The sequence below is a fragment of the Chenopodium album genome, chromosome 4, assembly GCF_948465745.1.
Source record: "Chenopodium album chromosome 4, dcCheAlbu1.1, whole genome shotgun sequence".
In the NCBI taxonomy this organism is placed as follows: Eukaryota; Viridiplantae; Streptophyta; class Magnoliopsida; order Caryophyllales; family Amaranthaceae; genus Chenopodium; species Chenopodium album.
The window spans coordinates 17,961,943-17,981,727 of record NC_137837.1 but is presented as its reverse complement, the minus strand read 5'-3'; the positions used below and the strand labels follow the sequence as shown (position 1 = coordinate 17,981,727).

At 35.2% G+C, this 19,785-nt stretch overlaps 1 protein-coding gene across 1 annotated transcript; it reads left to right on the top strand.

Annotated features, from left to right (window-relative positions):
* Nucleotides 1-2,090: 2,090 nt before the first annotated feature.
* On the top strand, nucleotides 2,091-5,736 carry LOC145627739 (uncharacterized). Its single transcript, XM_081680092.1, has 3 exons — nucleotides 2,091-2,204; nucleotides 2,316-2,711; nucleotides 5,716-5,736. The coding sequence occupies exons 1-3, from the start codon at nucleotides 2,091-2,093 to the stop codon at nucleotides 5,734-5,736; spliced, it is 531 nt and encodes a 176-aa protein (XP_081536218.1).
* Nucleotides 5,737-19,785: the final 14,049 nt, after the last annotated feature.

Below are 19,785 nucleotides of genomic sequence, written 5' to 3'. Positions count from 1 at the left end.
AATCTCAAAATCTCAAAAAAAAAAAAAATTACAGTATCATATATATGGATTGAAAAAACCTGGAAAGTAGAAGCTTTATTTCAATCAATTGGACGAATTGGCGAATTACTCCATAATGTTGATTCTCAATCTTTGTTCAAAAGAATACGACCAATTTGGACCTTCAAAAAATAAAATTGTTAGATACAAAACTAGTCTCCCATCTAGTGTATATCAATCAAATCTGCTTACCTTAATAGCAATAGCCTAGAATTTTATTCGATTTCAATATCCTCTCCGTTGGATGTGTAACTATAATCAAGGTTTGGAGAGTGATATTTTCTTTATTCGATTTCAATATCCTCTCCGTTGTCAAAGAATTGTGTCTAAAAGATTGTACTCGAGTACTCGACTGTCAAATATTTTTAAAGTAAAGTGATAAGGCTATTGCTATTAAGGTATATATGAGAAATTGAGAACATTATAATTTCTAGAATTTCCACTTTTCCAGATATTATTAGCCAAAATCAAAAATTAATGTCTCTATTGAAACACATCGTTATCATATTAGATGTTTCCTTCAAGGTTCATACACTTCAAAAATTATCATATTAGATGTTTTCCTTCAAGGTTCATACACTTCAAAACATCGTTATCATATTACTAGCCAAAATAAAAAAATTAATGTCTCTGTTATTCCTGTTAATGTCTCTGTTGCAACACTTCAAGGTTCATACACAAGCAGGGCCGAAAAATTAAAAAAAAATGAAATAAAAATTGCTTTAATTCATCAATTGAAATTATCAAACCCAGAATTAATTAAAAAAAAAAATAAAAAATTTACCAGAAGACACAGACACGAAGCATTCAAACTTCAAAGCAGGGCCGAAAAATAAAAAAAAATGAAATAAAAACTGCTTCAATTGAAATTATCAACCCCAGAAATAATTAAAAACAAAAATAAAAAATTTACCTAAAATCGATTGCTTCAATTGCTTCAATTCGTTCCCCTCAAAAAGAAAAAAAAAATTGCTTCAACCCTTCAATTCGTTTTTGATTTTGTATAAAGTATAATTGTATCAATTGGGAATAGATAGATGAAGATGATTGAATGGAAGATAACCCATATATATGGGAAAATAATTACCGTTTGATAACAAGAAATTCGGAATATTGAAATTGATTTCTTGACTGAGTTTATTTTTTTTTTCCGTTGAAATTCTGGGAAAATATGCAATACAATTTTCCATGATTGATGTAATTAGGGAGGAATTTGGAAACATGGAGAAATTAATATGGAAGGTTGAATTGATTGAATGGGATTATAGGAATTGGGAAAGTTGAATGCGTGAATGTTGCTTCTCCTTCCTCTTTGCTGTCTTCTGGTTCTGGCGATAAAAACAACATTTAATTTTTTTTTTTAAAATAATAATTGGAAAAAAAATGGGCCCTTTAAATTGGGGGCCCTGTGCTAAGGGCACCTTGCACATGGCCTTCTACGGGCCTGCCCTGGGGGTGATAAGTTGTATAAGGACTTGAAGGAGTTCTATTGGTGGCCGAATATGAAGAGAGAAGTGGCTGAGTTTGTATCCAAGTGTCTGACGTGCCAGAAGGTGAAGATAGACCACAAAAGACCCATGGGAAAGGTACAACCATTAGAAATACAAGGTTGGAAGTGGGATTCCATATCCATGGACTTTGTGACAGGCTTACCAAAGACTCGTACTGGGAATGACACGATTTGGGTGATTGTAGATAGACTTACTAAATCAGCGATGTTCATTCCTATCAAAGAAACCTGGAAAAAAAAGCAGCTAGCAAGTGTCTATGTGAAGAATGTAGTTCGGTTGCACGGAGTTCCCAAGGACATAGTGTCAGATAGAGACTCGAGGTTTCTATCAAAGTTTTGGCAAAAAGTGCAAGAGAACCTTGGAACAGCATTAAAGATGAGTACTGCCTTTCACCCTGCAACAGATGGTCAGACTGAGAGAACAAACCAAACCATGGAGGATATGTTACGAGCTTGCGCTTTAGACTTCCAAGGGAATTGAGAGGATCACCTACCTTTGATCGAATTCTCCTACAATAACAGTTACCATGCAAGCATCAAGATGGCACCATTTGAAGCATTGTATGGAAGAAAGTGCAGAAGCCCAGTTTGCTGGAATGATTACAGTGAACGGGTTACTTTGGGTACATATTTCATTGAGGATATGGTGAGCAAGGTGAGACTAATCCAGTCACGTATCAAGGCAGCACAAGATAGACAGAAGAGTTATGCCGACTTGAAGAGGAGAGATGATGAGCTTAGTGTTGGGGACAAAGTCTTTCTAAAGGTTTCTCCAACAAAAGTTGTGATGCGATTCGGCAAGAAAGGGAAGCTTAGTGCAAAATATGTGGGTCCGTATGAAATTCTCCAACGTGTGGGGAAAGTGGCTTACAAATTGGCTTTGCCAATGGAGTTCGAGAAAATGCATGACGTGTTCCACATTTCCCAATTGAAAAAGTATGTGCCTAGTGAAACCCATGTTTTGCAGCCGGAGACTATTCAACTAGATGAGTCTCTAACTTATGAAGAAAGACCAATCAAGATACTAGATCACAAGGTGCGTAGTACTAGAACCAAAGATGTGAAGATAGTGAAAGTCCTTTGGTCAAACCAGGAGTACGAAGAGGCTACTTGGGAGGCCGAGGAAGAGATGAAAAACAAATATCCCGAGTTGTTTGACGAGGTGAGTTACGAGGGCGTAACTCTTTTCTTTTGAGGAGGGAAGAATGCGATGTAATTTCGCGCTTTTACCTCAATTATACCATTTATTGCTTGATTTTGCATGTTTTTGTTTAACATTATGCATTATTATTGCATTTACATACAATAAAAGTATGTAAACCTTAACCAATTATGAGTTCATTGAGTACAAAGTTCGGTTTGTTGAGTATGCATGTTGAGAAGCAAGCAATTTACAGCAATACAAAACACATAAGTTTGAATACTTTTGAGGAACTATGGATTTTGGGTAAAGTTTTGAGGGCGAAACTTCTTTTAAAAGGGGTAGATTGCAATCCCCCATATTTTAAAATTAATTATAATTTATTTATATATTATTCTTACAAATATTTTTATGCCAATTTCATTGAATAAATTATTTTTATGAAAAGATTTAAGTAAACTAATATGTTTTTGACTAATTTACAAATAATTTTAACTTAATACCCCAAAACCTCAAATTTTACTCCTAATCTAATTAGGAAACCCAAGGCCCAAATAAAACCCTCACACTTCTCCTATCTCTCACGTAAAAAATAAAATAAAATAAAATAAAATAAAAGCTTTCACTCTCCTTCTTCTCCCTGCATTCACGAACAGCAAACAAAAAAAAAAAAAAAAAAAAAAAACCTTGAAGCTCCTGCCACCGCACCAGCCACACGAACCGCCGGCCGCCTGCACAGCCGCACCTCCGGCCACCACCGTCGACCAGCCGCGCCTCCCCCTACCGTTCGCCCCTTCTTCTTCCCTTTTCTTTACTTCTTTTTTTTTTTATTTTATTAAATTGATTTAAAGTTGTAATCTTTGTTTAATTTTTATTCTAAATGATTGTTATTATGGTTTGATATTATACTTGGGTTGCAAAAGATTATGAATTTATGAGTTTTGACATGTTTAATTTATTATAGAAAATTTCATATTTTGTATATGTATGAATTTAGGGTTTAAAGAATTGATTTTTCATGTTTTAGGGCTTGATCGATAATGTGTTAATCAAGTTATCTAATCATACTATGTTTAAATTACGTTAAAGTATAATTATTTTAATCATATATAAATTTTCAGATTTATTAAAGTTTCAATTTTTATGAACAAGTTGTGTTAATTTTATATTTTTATGCTTCTAGTCTTATAAAATAATCATTGCGGGTATTTTATGATTAAAAAGCTTTGAACTTTAAATTCTAATCTCAAGAATAAATTTTCAGATTTTATACTTTTATTTTGAAGCCTCTAATTGCATTAAATTGGTATATTTTTTGGGTTTTTAACACACTAACTTGCCATATAATGATTATTTCAAGTAATTATGCTTATGGGGTTATTTAATATACTTAAAACAAATTTCCATATTTATTTACTTACTTTAAAGTTGCTGTAATTTGATATAAAACACTATATTTTCATAATTCTAACATATAAACTTAAAGTTGGGATGTTATATTATTAACTTTGATAATTGGGGACAATTAAAAGGCTTTATTTTGATGATTTAAGAGGTTTTAAAGTAGTTTAGTATTGCTGTAAATTTAATTGCTTTGGTATTGATTTATTTCTAATTGTTTGGTTTAGGAGAGGACTTTGTAGAAGGCGACTTCTAGTTTTAAAGTGGCCAACCGGATTGTTTACACAAGGTACGTACAAGTTACGAAACCTTGCTTGTAGGTGCATGTTTAAGGACGGATCGAGAACTTAGTATCATGTATAGAAGTGACTGGGTTAAATTGTCAGGTTATACATTGTGAATTTCAAATGATGTACACTAGTTTATAATGCAAGTATTATTTGTGCTCTAATTATACAAGGTGCGCTTAAAGGCAAAGGTATGTGATTGGTGTAAAGATTAAATTATTACTCATTCATGATTATGCAAACGGGATGAGTAAAGGAGAAATTCAAGTCTTGTAAGACGAGGTTAAGGTTTTGGGGTGCCTTATGCACTCAAGGTGTTTATACACCGAGGTAGTAAAGGAATAATTAATAAATGTTTTTTGTCACTAATAAATAAAGAATTTAAATTGAGAATTTGCCATGTTTGATTGAATTGTGTTTGGAATGTTTGTATTGTAATGTATATGAGTCTTCACCAAGTCTAAACCTGTAAATCACGTAAAGTGCAAGATATATGGATGAGCAATAAAACTCTGGAATGGTGCACATATGGAGTAATGACAATCAGGGGTTAGGGTACATGGGGTATTAGCCGTGTACTTTTATCGAGGCCGTCTGATCTACGAGTCTCCTATTTCAAATATTATTTTTCTAAAACTAGGAGTTAGGTGAGATCTCATACTAACTACGGTCACGGAGTCGCGCCCGTGGTCGTTGGATGTTTATTGGTGTTTCCGAAAGGAGGCATGGGGTTTTTCTTTTATTGATGTTCCAAATGGGACATGGGTTGGACAACCTTGTCTATTGCTAAATCCAATGAAATAAATAAATGAGTCAGTTAATATTAATTAGTGAGGTCTTAATAAATTTGATAATCGATTCATGAATTGAGTCTGTATTTAATGATGCTTGTGCTTGATTATTAGTAGCATGTTAGGTATTTTCTTAATTTATTTCGCAGCTTGTATGTACTCAGCTTTGCTGACTGCGTGCTTTTGTGTGTGTCTTTCTTTGGTCATGGCCTTCGCCTTTCAATGACCCTGTGATGATCAAATTTTTACACTTGTAATATTGGGGAGCAGAATAACCACAGGTTATTACACATGCAGCATTCATCAGGGTTGTGGGATCTTGAGTAGAGAGTTGGTTGTTTGCATTTTATTTCTTTTGCAAGTTTGAATTTATTGTAATTCAATTTTATTTGGCACTAATTTTTTTGGGTTTGAATAGATTCGAACACTGGATTTAATCACTTACTACTTTTATTGGGTTTTGAGTAAGGGCCTTAATGGTTTCAACTTGTAACACTTATTTTGATTTAATCCTTTTGTTTTGAAGTTTATTCACAACTGTTTTAGTTTTCCGCTGCTAATTTCTGAGATAGTCTTAACGTTTGAACACGTGGCGGTAGCACGCCAGTAATTCTCTTGAAATTGTTCGGGTTTTATATAGGTTTCTTACAGGTTTTTAAGTGATAATTATTGGGGTGTTACAGTGATCGATCTGATAAAAGATCGTCTCACTCAGCTTAAAGCGCCTAAACATTGGCTCATAGCAAAGGCACCGATATAATGATTCACAAGCAGTAAAGGCACCGACATAATGGTTCACAAGTAGTAAAAAGAACCGACGTAATGGTTCACAAACAGCAAAAATGTACCGACGTAATGGCACCGCGGAAATTTCAGCAATTATCTACAATAGCAAAATTCAAGCAGCATTAAGATCGACAACGTTCACTAAGATTGTTGAGGTTGTCACTTAGATTTGAGAAGATAGCATGAGAGGGGCGGTCTTCGACGACATCCACTAAGATTGTGGAGGTTGTCGCTAAGATTTGAGAAGATAGCACGAGATGGGCGGTCTTCGACGGCATCCGCTAAGATTGTGGAGGTTGTTTTCAAAACTTGCATTTCTCCAAACTCAGTCAAAGTGGGGGCTTTTGTAAACACCCAAATGTGTCTCCCCAAAACCAAACCCAGTGATGAATACCTTTCATGTCATTTGATTACCGAACGAAGCGAAAGTGTGAAAAATCTAGTGATGAGGATGTTTTTATTAAAATATCTCTTCTTTCTAATTTTGAAAATATTTCTTTTGTTACCCTATTTATGAAAAACATGAATTCCAATTTAGTTGGTGCATGATATGGGTCCAATAATGGTGTAGTTGGATGGGGTTTGAAAATACCTTTCCAACGATATATTATAAGCCCAATTCCGATTAATAATGAGGAAGTTATGGCCAAAATACTAAACTGGGCCCAAACCGGTTTTTACCTACGGCCCAATGATGATGTGGAGTGTCCAAAGGTCTAATCCTATTCCTAAACTAATTAGGATTAATTAGAAGCTTCTATAAATTTCTAAAAGATCTTAATTATTGTAGGGGAATATTTCAAGCATTACCCCAAACTTGAACCCCACTGTGATCATACACTTAAGCATGGTGGCGTCCAAAGGGAAAGAAACTAGAGCAAAAGAGTTGCTAACAAGTTTTAGGAACTTGTAAACCGTTCACAGGGTGAAGGTTACACCCCTTAACGATCCATGAGATCGTTAACTCCAATAGGTCTGGAACCAAGACTGAAAGTTCAGGGATGAAGGTACAAATTCAATCTAAAAGAGAAAGAACCTGCCCTAATAATAGGCCTCTACTTTATTCTTCTCGTATTCATGTGCGCTTTCTAACTAACATGCAATCAATAGGTTTACCCTAAACATGTTTAATCTATGTTGGTTGAATATTAATGCACAAATAAAACTATTATTGGCGATCACTTGAATTATAATCAAATTAACCTAAACAAGATTATTAATTAGGAAAAATTGCCCGGAATAATCCCACCTTTGCGCCGTCCGCCCAAAATAATCCCACCTTTGGATTATTTTTAAATAATCCCACCTTTATACCCACTCCGCTATAACTGGTCCCAACCGGTCATTTAACTTGTTATAACAAGTTACCATACACGTGGCAACTTGTAATTGGTCAAAAAAATAAAAATAAAAATAAAAATAAATAAAATAAATCTTTTTAAAAAAAAAATAATAAAAAATCAATATTAAAAAACCATCCACCACCCAAGCCAACCCCCAAACCGGCCAACCCCATTCACGCGGCTCCGGCCAACCCCATTCACGCGGCTCCGGCCAGCCACGCGACTCCGGCTAGCCACGCGACTCCGGCCAGCCTTAAACCCCACTCAGGCGCGCGGCCCCTCCCCCTCCCCTGAACCACCAACCCTCTCCCTTACTCCTTCGCGAAAACCTAGGCGAGCCACCACAATTTTTAGCCGCGTCGTCGATCTCCCTTAAACCTAGCTCCGGCGCGCCGACCAAGTTCTTGATTTGTCCAGCCGCGTCGAACTACCAGGTTCTGGTTTGTCGGGTTTTTGAATTTTCGAAGGGGATTTTGGGGGTTGGCTTGGCTGGGGTCTTGTTCGGTGGCGGTGGTTCCAAGATCTGGTTTTGGGTCTGGTTTGGTGGCGCCGTGGCGGTGGTTCCTGGGTTTGTTTTCGTGGCAGTAGTGGTGGTTCTAGGTTTGGGTGGTGGCGGGGATGATGGTGACTGGTGGATGAAACTTTTATTTTATTTATTTTTTATTTTTTTTATTTTGAACCAATCAAGTTGTGACATGTGTAAATTAAATTTAATTAAAAAAAAAAATTACCTCTTCAACCAGTGACTAGTCACTCAGGACCATTTAGAGCGGATCTGGTATAAAGGTCGGATTATTTAAAAATAATCAAAAGGTGGGATTATTTTGGGCGGACGGCCCAAAGGTGGGATTATTCTGGGCAATTTTTCCTATTAATTATCTTATTAAGCGTGATTACAAGTACAAATTTCCTTTAAACATGCATAAAAGGCGTGATCAAGCAATAACAATAAATATAATCAAGCAACATAATAATCATCATCATCAATAATAATCATCATAATAGCCAAAATAATAATAATAATTAAAATAACTTTAATCATCATCAAAATAATAATAATCATAATTATCATAATCATTTTCATGTTAAAAACAAATTATTAATAATAGCAAGATCCTAGGCATGATACTAACAAGATTAATTGTTAACATAAGACATGATAATAGCAAGATCCTTGGCATAATAATAGCAAGATCCTAGGCATGAAGTGCGCGGAGGTGGGTAGGGAGGTGGCAATACGGAGGTGGGCAGGAAGTCTGCCGACGTTTGGTTGCTGGTGGCCGTGGTGGCCTGGTGGAGAGCCATAGAGAGCAGAGAGGAAAGGGGGAGGAGGGAGGAGAGAGAAGGTGTTTTTTTTTTAAATTTTATTTATTTAATTTAATTTTTATCTTTTTTAACTTTATTTATTTATTTTAATTCGAATATTTATTTTTTAAGCGGATCATACGCTGACACCTGTCTAAGCAACCTGCTACATCAGGTTAGATGACCGGTTGGGTGCAATTGAAATTAATAGGGTATAAAGTTGGAAGTCATAGTGAATAATCGAAAGTAGGGATTATTATTGGCGGACGAGACAAAGTATGGATTAATGGGGGCAATATTTCCTATATAAAGTAATGCGGTAAGCCAGTAAGTTCATTAGAATATTTAGTATTTTATATATTTTGTTAACAATAAAATAATATAGAAGATTAATATAATACTCCCTTCGTTTCACTTTGTTAGTCCCATATAGAATCAATCACAAAAAAAAAGAGTGAATAATATTTGGAATCTTACATTTTAGTACAAAAATTGCTTAATTAGTTCTATCTTATTAAATGTTGTGATTTTTTTATTTGAAAAGCATCAATTACAATGCTTGTTTAGTGGGATTGATGACCAATCAGGATATTTAATTACTTCCATGTCATCAATCCACTAATGGGATTAGAAATTATAAGACCAAATTAGGAAAATAAAAATAAAATTTAAAAAGGAATAGATTCAATATGAGTAGATCATTTTAAAACGCCCAAAATAGTATAGGGGCTAACATTATGAAACGGAGGGATTAACATGTTTGACATATTTAGATTTGCCTTGGAAGTAGTTTTTTTTTTTGCACTTGCAAAATCAGCACCGTAAATTGATACGCTGATAGCATTTCCTAAAATAAAGACATGTCCTCAATCGATAAGGATGGAATCAATTATTAAAATTTGTAGGTAAAAAGGAAATTTGGTTGTAGGATTAAATTTCTGCTCATTGAATCGATTAGAATTATCATTATTCGTTGAAAATAGTACCAACCACACATTAATTATTCATTAGCTTGAATTGTTCTATTATATATTTTAATTGTGTTGGGATCAAGATTTATCCAAATTAAACGTACCCATGCTAAAGCGTGTGATATATACTTGAAAATAGTATAGTGCACCCGAAAAGAACATTAGACATATTTTAAAGAACATGGCAAAAAAAGAAAATGCTAGCGTTTGAAATAGAACATATCTGTGTTTGACAAAAGAACATGTTTGCGTATGACAAGAACATGACATTACAAAAAACATAAAATCTTTACAAAAAGAACATGTTATTTTTCATGGTTACTTGGGTGGTTGAATGTGTTTGAAAAAGAACATAATATTTGACAAAAAAGAATATGCAATTTTTCATGGTTACTCGGGTGGTTGAACGTGTTTGAAAAAGAACATATTATTTGACAAAAAAAGAAAAAGTTTGCATTTGACAAAGATAGAGGTGATCATTGGGCGGGCCGGACAAGGTTAAAAACTCAGCTCATTTCTCGGGTTGGGACAAGTTTGGGCCAAAATTTTTGTGCCCAAACCCGCCCAAAATGGTCTGGCCGTGCGGGTTTTTCGGGTCGAGTCAAAAAAATCAACTAAAATGCATAGCATTCCCAAATCCGCCAAAAAATTTAGATTTACGGGTCGGATCCGACCCGATTTGGGGGCGAAAAAATTCTGCTCAAAATCGGTCCAAAATCGGGCCGGACCGGTCTAACTTTGATCACCTCTAGCCAAAGAACATAAAGTCTTTACAAAAATAACATGATAATACATTAAAGAACATGTTCTTTTTTCTGGTTACTCGTTTTTTTTTGTAAAGAAAAAAAAAATTAAAGACCATATTGTATAATGTAAAGAACATATATTTCTAACTCAAAGAACATATTATGCTCGCGTTCTTTATAAATATCAATAATGTTCTTTTTTCCACATTTTCTTTTAAATATGCCTAATGTTCTTTCCAGATGCACCAACCACACATTAATTATTCATTAGCTTGAATTGTTCTATTATATATTTTAATTGTTTTGGGATCAAGATTTATCCAAATCAAACGAACCCATGCTAAAGCACATGATATATATTTATTACGATACATACATCTTTGAATATTTTTGTTTCTTTAAAAAATAAATATATATTTAATAGGCAACTATTGATCCTATTTAAAAAAGAAAAAAAAAACTAAAAAAATAAATGTAATAAGGAAGGTTGGAAAAAAAAAACTCATAAATTATAGGGAAAATGGGTAAAAATAATACAACTTTTGCTCGTTCGCTCAAAATAATCTAAACTTTGGATTATTTTTAAATAATCCGAATTGAACTTTGGGGATTATACACTCAAAATGGTTTCAGGTGATCGGTAACCTATTAAAGAGGTTAAAAAAATTTATTTAAGTGATCTGTGTCACTATGTGAATGGTAAAAAAAAAAACAGAAAACCCAGCCCCAATCCACAACAACCCCACCACCACCCACGCTGGCGTCCCTCCTCCCACCGGCCTAGCCCAAGTCCTCGACCCTCACCCTGATGCACCTAGACCCCCTCCCCCATTCCTCTTCTCGATTCCCTTCCCCCCAAAAACTACCAATCTCGTAGCCTAAAAACCCCCTAAATCCTTAAATTACTTCCCCCCCCCCACCGCATAATTGGCGATGAATTGGTTGTTGTAGGGCTACTATGTTGTTGCACCACAAGCGAGATGGTTGCTTTTCATGGCTGGGAAGCAATGGTGGCTGTTTGGTGGCTGATTTTGTGTTTGGGCAGCGATGGTGTGTTTGTTTGATGACTGATTTTCGTGGCTGGGCGGCGATGGTGGTTGTTTAGCTATCATGTCGTTGTTTTTTGGATAGGGTTTCGATGGTGGTTCAGGGGGTAAGGGAGGGGCGTCGCCAGCATGAGGGAGGTGCTTCTAGGTGCCGGTGGAGTTAGGGGGTTTCGGGAGGGGTCGTGGTTGGTGGTGAGGAAGGCGGTCGTGGGTGGCTAGGTTTTTTTTAAGTTTTGTTTTTTAAACAAATATTTAAGGTTTTCTTTTAATTTTTTAAACCAATTACGTGGTGACACATGTCACCATCACCTATTATAACAGGTTGAGTGAACGGTTGGAACCATTTTGAGCAAATGACCCTCAAAGTTCCAATTATTTAGAAATAATCTAAAGTTAAGAGATTATTTCGAGCGGATGAGCAAAAATTGGGATTGTTATTACCAATTTTTCTTAAATTATATAATAGACTTGCCTTTAATTTGGTTATAGGACTACTACTATAATATAGGTGATCGAGTCTAATTTTTCAATCACTTAATTTTCCAACTCACCCTATCATATCCCCTTTATTTAATGAATTCAGACAAAGTCACTAAACTATTTGTAGGAAAAAAAATAATAATAAAAATTAGGAAAAATTGCTCCCGTTAATCTGAACTTTGCCTCGTCCGCCCAAATTAATCTCAACTTTCGTTTATTATCTATCACTCCCAACTTTAGGGGGTATTAATTTCTATTGCACCCAACAGGTAATCTAACCTGATATTGCAGGTTACCTAGACACGTGTCCACACGTGATAGGTCCAAAAAAAATTACAAAAAAAAAAAAAAAAAAAAACTAAAACCAAAATACCAGCCACCCTACCCCCACCCTCTAACCCACCGGAACCCTAACCCTAGCCTCCAAACTCGCCGGAAACCGGCCCACCAACCCCCCTAAACCACTAAAAACAGTCGGTCGTTTTCGCCCCCTTTAGCCCCGCAGCACCACGACAACCACAACGCACCAGCCACGCACCACCACACAACCGCAGCACCATGACCATGCATCTCACTTGCCCAGTTCCCCCGCCGTTTTCATCCTCTTTACCACCATTTTATCCCCTTCCCTGCCGGATTTCGCCTACCCATCCCTTTCCCCGTCGAATTTCGCCCCCTTTTCGTTCCCCGATTTCTTTTCCCCGGTTTTGGTATGCGAGAGCAGAAACATGGGGTTGTGGTTGTGGTCGTGGAGAGTGAAGGAGAATAGGTGGGTGGTGGTGGCCTTGGCGCCGACACCAGGGCAGGGAAGGGGGTCTGGGCGGTGGTCGGTGCTCCGGGGGAAGGTGTTTGTGGCCGTGGGTGGGTGGGGCGGGTTGTTGCTGTCGTGGGGAAGGTTTTGGTTTTTTTTAATATTTATTTTTTTAAAAAAATTTTAACCAATCATTATGTGACACGTGTGCAACTAATCACAAGTCAGCAAAATTTACCTCTTCAACCGGTTTTAAGTCATTTGGGTGCAATAGAAATTAATACCCCCTAAAGTTGGGAGTGATAGATAATAAACGAAAGTTGGGATTAATTTGGGTGGACGAGGCAAAGTTCAAATTAATGGGAGCAATTTTTCCTAAATATTAAGGTCCCAAACCTATTGTTACCTAGTCCCTAAACTATTTGGTTAGAAAACACCAAGTTAAGTGGTTGATAAATTAAGAGTGCATAAATGAGAGTTGTGGGACCAAAAGTGCTCAAATACAGGAGTTAAGAGACCGTATTTGATCTTTACTCTAATTTTTATAGGAAAAATACACTTTAATAAGCCCAACTATGGGCAATTTGCTTCTAATAATCTCAACTAAGGTTTTTTTTTTTAATAATAACTAGTTTTAACCTCGTGCAATGCACGGATTTATAAAGTATATTTATTAATAATAATACGGGGTAGTTAATTGAAACTAAATGGCTTATGTAACACTTTTTTAATTTTTTTTTTTTTTTTTGAAATTATTAAAGTCTATCCTTTAAAAGAAGTATTAAAAGATTTTTTTATTTTTTAAATAGATTTACTTTAAAGAAAATAAAAGTAAAGCATTTTGGAAGGAAAATTTTTCACAAAATCATGCCAAGTGTCCCACCTCCGGTGATTACTTTAGTATATAGTATAGATAGATAGTCTCAATTCTGCTATGCGTTTGCCTCCAATGGTCCCAATCGGTCAACACTAAGTCAAAAACCTGTTATACAATTATCATGACACGTGTCATCACATGATTGGTCAAAAATTTAAAAAAAATAAAAATACTAAAAAAAAAAATATTTTCCCCACCACCATCCCCTTAACCTCACCGGAAACCCTAACCCCAACCCTAACCTCACCGGAAACCGACATACCACTCTCCCTTAACCACTGAAAATGGTCGACCGACCCTCTACCAACCATCCAACCCACACTTAACCCTCAAAACCACTTACCCAACCGGCTGGAGTTGTTGTGGTTTCCATGGATCGTGCCGGTGGTTTTGGGGTCGGGGTGGGTCAGATAGGGCGGTAGAGGACTGACCGACCGATTTATGGTTAAGGTAGGTAGCTGACCGGATTTCAACGAGTTTAGGGGAGGAAATAGGGATTGGTAGTGGGGGAAGGTGGCTCGGTAAATTTTTTAATTTTTTGTTTTAATTTTTATGTTTTAATTTTTTTTTTTTAATTTAGACCAATTACCTGTTAATGCATGGCTATTAAAGCGCCAAAAAAAAAAAAAAAAAAAAAAATACACTTAGCTGAGATTATCAAAAGTAACTCGCCTTTATTTCCCTAAATAATGTTAAAATACAAATTAGTTCTCTATATAAGTCGATTTAAAAACTATTTCCCACAATACCGTTCACGTAGGATCGGTTCCTAGGTTTGGAACTTGGTAGTAAAAAACCACTAATACCATTAGACGTTCTATAAATAGTACCGCTAATATCAATAGTGGTTCTATATATAGAACCGCTGGTTCTATGCACAGAACCTCTACTTTAGCTTACACTAGTGAATCTTTATATAGAACCACTAATGGTATGAGAGGTTTGCTGATACCAATAGAGGTTCTAATACCATTACAAGTTCTATACTCCCTCCGTTTTTAAATATTTGCTTCACTTTCCTATTTCGGCCGCTTTTAAATACTTGCTCCATTTCCTTATTTGAAAAGTTTTTACAATATTTAACTAATTTCTCTCACCTAGTGGGCCCACCACATATTTTATCTCCTCCAATCCTCTCCATTACTTTTGCTTTTTACAATTTTTTATTCTTTCACTTACCCCCACAGGGCTATCTCCATATATTATTATTTTCTCCAATTTTTCCTAAAACTCCGCGCATGGAGAAATGGAGCAAGTATTTAAAAACGGAGGGAGTATTAGTTAAAACCAACAACAATATTAGCGGTTTTATACTTACAAATACCGAACCTTGAAACCGAGCCTCGTAGACGATATTGTGGGAAATAGTTTTTAAATCAATGTATATAAGGAATTAGTTTATAATATTACAATATTTTGGAAAATCTAGATTAAGAAAATGTATTTTTTTTTCCTCTATTTATTACTACTATCTCTATATATTCAACAATTTATAAAATTTTGTTCTAATCTGTATATAAAACGTATATTTATGATTATACGGTGATATGAGTTTACGTACATGACTACATGAGTTCATCGATGTTGAAATTAATGGCGTAGATTTGAATTAAAATGCACGTGCTAGCTGCCGCAGCCGCTGCAACATGGGTAGGTACTCGTCAAAATCCATTTAATACTGCTAAGTGCTAAATAGTACGTAGTACAGTAGTAGTCTAGTAGATATTCTATTGCTTTTATACTCATTACCAATCAATCAATATTCAATATTACTCTGTATTAAACAAGGCATTCTTGGTTGACAATTATAGTATTTACTTGGGTCCCAAGGGATTATCTTACCTTTGTCTTTTTTTTTTCTTGACAAGCACCTTTGTCTTTACTTTCAACCGTTTATCTCACTGATTTGTCTTTAAAAAAAAAAAAAGTTAATCAGTATTATTAACTTTGTAAATGATATTTAATGATTAAATAATTTTGAACGAACCATTAATATGTAAGACCTTGTTCTTTTGAGATTTAAGGCAGAACGAACTAAGCAAATTTTAGCAGAACAAACCAAAGCAGCTCTAAAGAACAAGGCCTAATTGACGTAAACAGTTCACACCTCACGTATGTGTAGCAATAATATCTAAACCCAATCATTAAAGGAAATAATATTTAAACTCAATCACTCCCTACATATGTGTACTATAATTTGGCTATCTTTATGGCTTGTGTGATTGCATATGCAAATTAAATACTTGCAGGCCGCACGTAATTACAATGTATAAACAAATTTTTTAAACCAAACAAGGCATAAAGATACGCAACTGATTTTCCAAAAAATTTCCACTTTCCACGTCTATATTTATGTCTTTAAAAGCGTTCCTAATGCAGATTATATGCCACATGTGTGGACATCACAATATATATTTGATTTGACAATTAAAAATGCTTATGCAAAGACTTGAACTTAATACCAACAATCATCAAGTTACATGTCTTAGGGTCTGTTCTTTTCGACTTATTTTTTAGTTTAATTCAGTTCAGTTCAGCTCTAATATATTCAGTTCACTTCTTAATTTTCTTCTTTCATAAAATATTCAGTTCAGTTCAGTTCAGTTCAGCTCAATTCAGCTAATCAGAATAGATCCTTACTACCTTAGCTATCCATTTATAATGTTTTTTTACCCAACAAAATTATAGTTGATTTGGATTAAATGATTAGTGTTTAGTTATCCTATTTGTTCTCATCATGCAATGATCATAAGACAATTTTAAAACTTTAATATTGAAGTTTGAAAAACTCCGTGTTGTTTTTCGATTTGATGAAAAATAATAATTTTGTTTTTCTTTTTTGTAATATAATCAATAATTGTTGTATATATATATATAAATCATAACATATAAAATATTGAATATGTTTTTCTTAATACAATTTTTGTTTTTAAATTATGAAATTTTCAAGATGATTATCAAAACAATACCCAAAAAAAAAAAAAAAAAAGAAAAGAAAAGAGTGGAACATGATTATCAAACTCAACTAGTACAAACTAACAACCCGGTTACCTGGGTCATCGCCCTGGACACATACTAGTTTTTCATTTAAATAATAACCAAACAACAATCCATAAACTCATTTCCTATGAATGTGTAATTCTCCTATTATTGAATTGCAACCATACAAGACCTTAATCTAATAGTTATAGTTTACATTTCTTGTATATAAAAAAAATACTCTATTCTCTAGGACATTTCCTCTCCTCTTCTCTAATCCTCTCTTCTAGGGATTTCTATTTTTTTGGCCGTTTAGGTTGGAAATAGTCTAATCTCTTTAGAAATAAGACTATTGTCGATCCTTTTCCCTTATTTTTTTTTTTAAGTTTTGCAATCTAGGCTTTAATAAATCTACAGAGTAGTGTAGATGTTTGACCGTCTCCCTATGGTGGAGACTTGGAGTGTCTCCCTATGGTAGAGTCGTTAATTTTTGTCGGTTTAGTTTTTATTTTTTTAGGGTTCTTTTGTACGTTAAGGTTTTAAAAAAAGGTAATCATCTTTTGTCTTATTATAAGTTTGTTGGTAAAGATTTGTTCGGAATCGCAACTGTTATCGAATTTTCTGATATGTTCAAGTGAATCAGATGAAAATCATCCTTATGGCTAGAACAAATCATTAAATCGTCTCTCAAAAAAGGCTGTATATTTCAACGATGTTTGCGAGAAATGTACATGATGCAAGGTGTATTCCATGATTGTAGATTTGATGAAGAAAACCCTTATTTGTTCAATTTTATATATTTGTTTTTGTGGATGTCGTAAGTTTTTTATTAATGAGTGGATTTGTTTAAGGAAAAATAACTAAAAATCCAACCTTTGTGCGGTCTGACAATTAAAATTCAACCTTCCATTAATCTCATAAGAATCCAACCTTTATACCCCACCTTCTCTAACAGATCCATTACTTGTTGATGACCTATCTTTGTAAGTTATGTGCCACTGCACGTGTCAATCATTAATTGGTCAATTATTTTTTTAATCATTAAAAAACAAAAAAAAAAAAAAAAGAAAAGAAAAAAATTAAAAAAATATAATAAAATCAAAAAGCCAACCCTACCTCCTTCCCTGACCACCCCATCCCTACCGTACCTCACCACCCCATCCCCATCCCCACCGCCCCCTAACCTTGAAACCTGACCACCCATATCCTTAAATCCTACCACCTTGAAACTCGACAACCTTGAAACCACCACACCAACCCCCGCGACCACCTTGAAACCCGACCACCCATACCCTTAAATCCTACCACCACTTACCCGAAACTGACCACCGCAGCCACCCCCAAACTCGACCACGCATGAAATCCCTAAAGCCCAAACACGACCACCCCCAAACACGACCACCCACGACACCCCTAAAAGCCACCACGTAGTTAAACCCAAACCCAGAAAACTAAACCCAAATCCCAAAATTAAACCCAAACCCAGAAAATTAAACCCAAACAACGAAGGAGAAGCGGGTTTGGGCAGTGCTGGTGTTAGGGAGAGTGGTTGCAGGCGTGCTGGCGTATTGGGAAGAGATTTACCGGTGGTTGGATGGGAGGGCTGGCGACAGTGGGGTAACGGCGGTGGTGGTAGAGGTGGTGGCTAGGAATATGGTGCTAGTGAGAAGGGATTTTTTTTTTAATTTTAAAATTAAAATTGGACTGGTGGGGTAAGTGGTGGCAGAGGTGGTGGACTGGTGGTGGTGTAGAGAGGAGAGAGAAAGAAGAGGAGTGAGAAGGAAAGTGAGAATTTTAAAATAAAAATAAAAAAATTAACATGTTTAACAGGTTAAAGGTCAAATGGATCTGTCAAAGAAGGTGGGTTATAAATGTTGGATTTTTATGAGATTTATGAAAGGTTGGAATTTTAATGTCAGACTGCTCAAAGGTTGGATTTTTCTTTTCCGTTTTTCCTTTGTTACAATTACTGAACTGAGCTGAACTGAACTAACCTGAACTGAACTGAGCTGACCTAAACTGAATTGAACTGAGCTGAAATGAATATTATATGAGAGAGGGAAATTAAGAGCTGAACTGAACTGAACTGATTGGAGCTGAAGTGAACTGAACTGAACTGAAATTAAGTAAATGTGAACAGGCCCCTACTTCCATCGCCGGTTGACCCTCTCTTTCCCCCTAATCACCGTTGGCGACCACCACACCCTTCGTATTTTTGGCTCTTATATACTCAAATCAAGTCCAACTCGATTTGATTCTAAATCACCCTAGCATCACATACATACCTAATCAAAACCAAAACAAGCATTAATTGCCAGCAAGATGCACAAAATTAAAAACCCCCAAATTAATTTTCCAGGGTTTTCAAAATCAAGGAGGTGGTTGTCGGGCGGTGATTAGGGAAAAAGTGAGGTTTGTCTGGCAGTGGAGGAGGTCGTCGGTAGGGGATCTGCACAGCGGGTCCGATGGGGGGAGGGGGGTTGATTACATGGGATGAGAAAGGAGGAAGAAGGGGAGGAGGAGGGGAGGGGGTGGTGGTTTATATATATATATATATATATATATATATATATATATATATATTAAATCTAATTATTTAGTAATTTAATGGGTTAGAGGTTAATTATATTCAAAAAAGAAGAAAAAAAAGAAATTAGAGTTTAATTAAGTTAATTAAAGGGTAATTAGGGAAATAGGTTTTCTCTAAAAAAAAATAATAAAAAAAGAGAGAATGTGGTGGTTTTTTTTTTAAATAAAAAGCTTTTAAAATGTTTTTTTTTACAAATCGGTTCTTTTTGTCAAAAATAAAAAAATAAAAGGTTTATGATATTAGACATTATTGTATTATTTTGATATTTGTAGGAAGATTGATGGGATTATTTTCTATATTAATCCCATCAGATCTCATCAATACTTTAGGAATTATTAATGAGATCTTTGACATATATTAATCCCATCAGATCCCATTAATCTTACAGATCCCATAAATCTTTTCAAAATTAAAAATAGTTGGTACAAACTTAATTTGAGCTATGCAAAATCAAGTTGTGATTGAGTACCAAAGTCAAGATTTGGAATGATGAAGAGTTAAAATACCATACGCATGAAACACATTGAGACAAAAAAGAAATCAAATGAAAACGAAAGGTACACTTTAAATTATTCCCAATTTGCTATGTAAGCCAAGAAAATTCAGTAACAAGTTTTATCAGATGCCGATTTTGTGTGTTTGTGATTACTTGTACTGAAAAGTAAAAAGGTGACGCATGTGATGATCATTTCGCAGCATCTTTCTGTGACTCATTTCTCATCTGCCCTTAAGCGGCAAATTA

Bases quoted from the DNA above. Each gene is read 5' to 3' on its own strand.
- LOC145627739 (XM_081680092.1), top strand. From the start codon at position 2,091: ATGGCACCATTTGAAGCATTGTATGGAAGAAAGTGCAGAAGCCCAGTT. The intron at 2,205-2,315 runs GTGAGACTAATC...GTCTTTCTAAAG, and splicing joins TTGAGGATATGGTGAGCAAG to GTTTCTCCAACAAAAGTTGT. The intron at 2,712-5,715 runs GTGAGTTACGAG...CAACTGTTTTAG, and splicing joins ATCCCGAGTTGTTTGACGAG to TTTTCCGCTGCTAATTTCTG.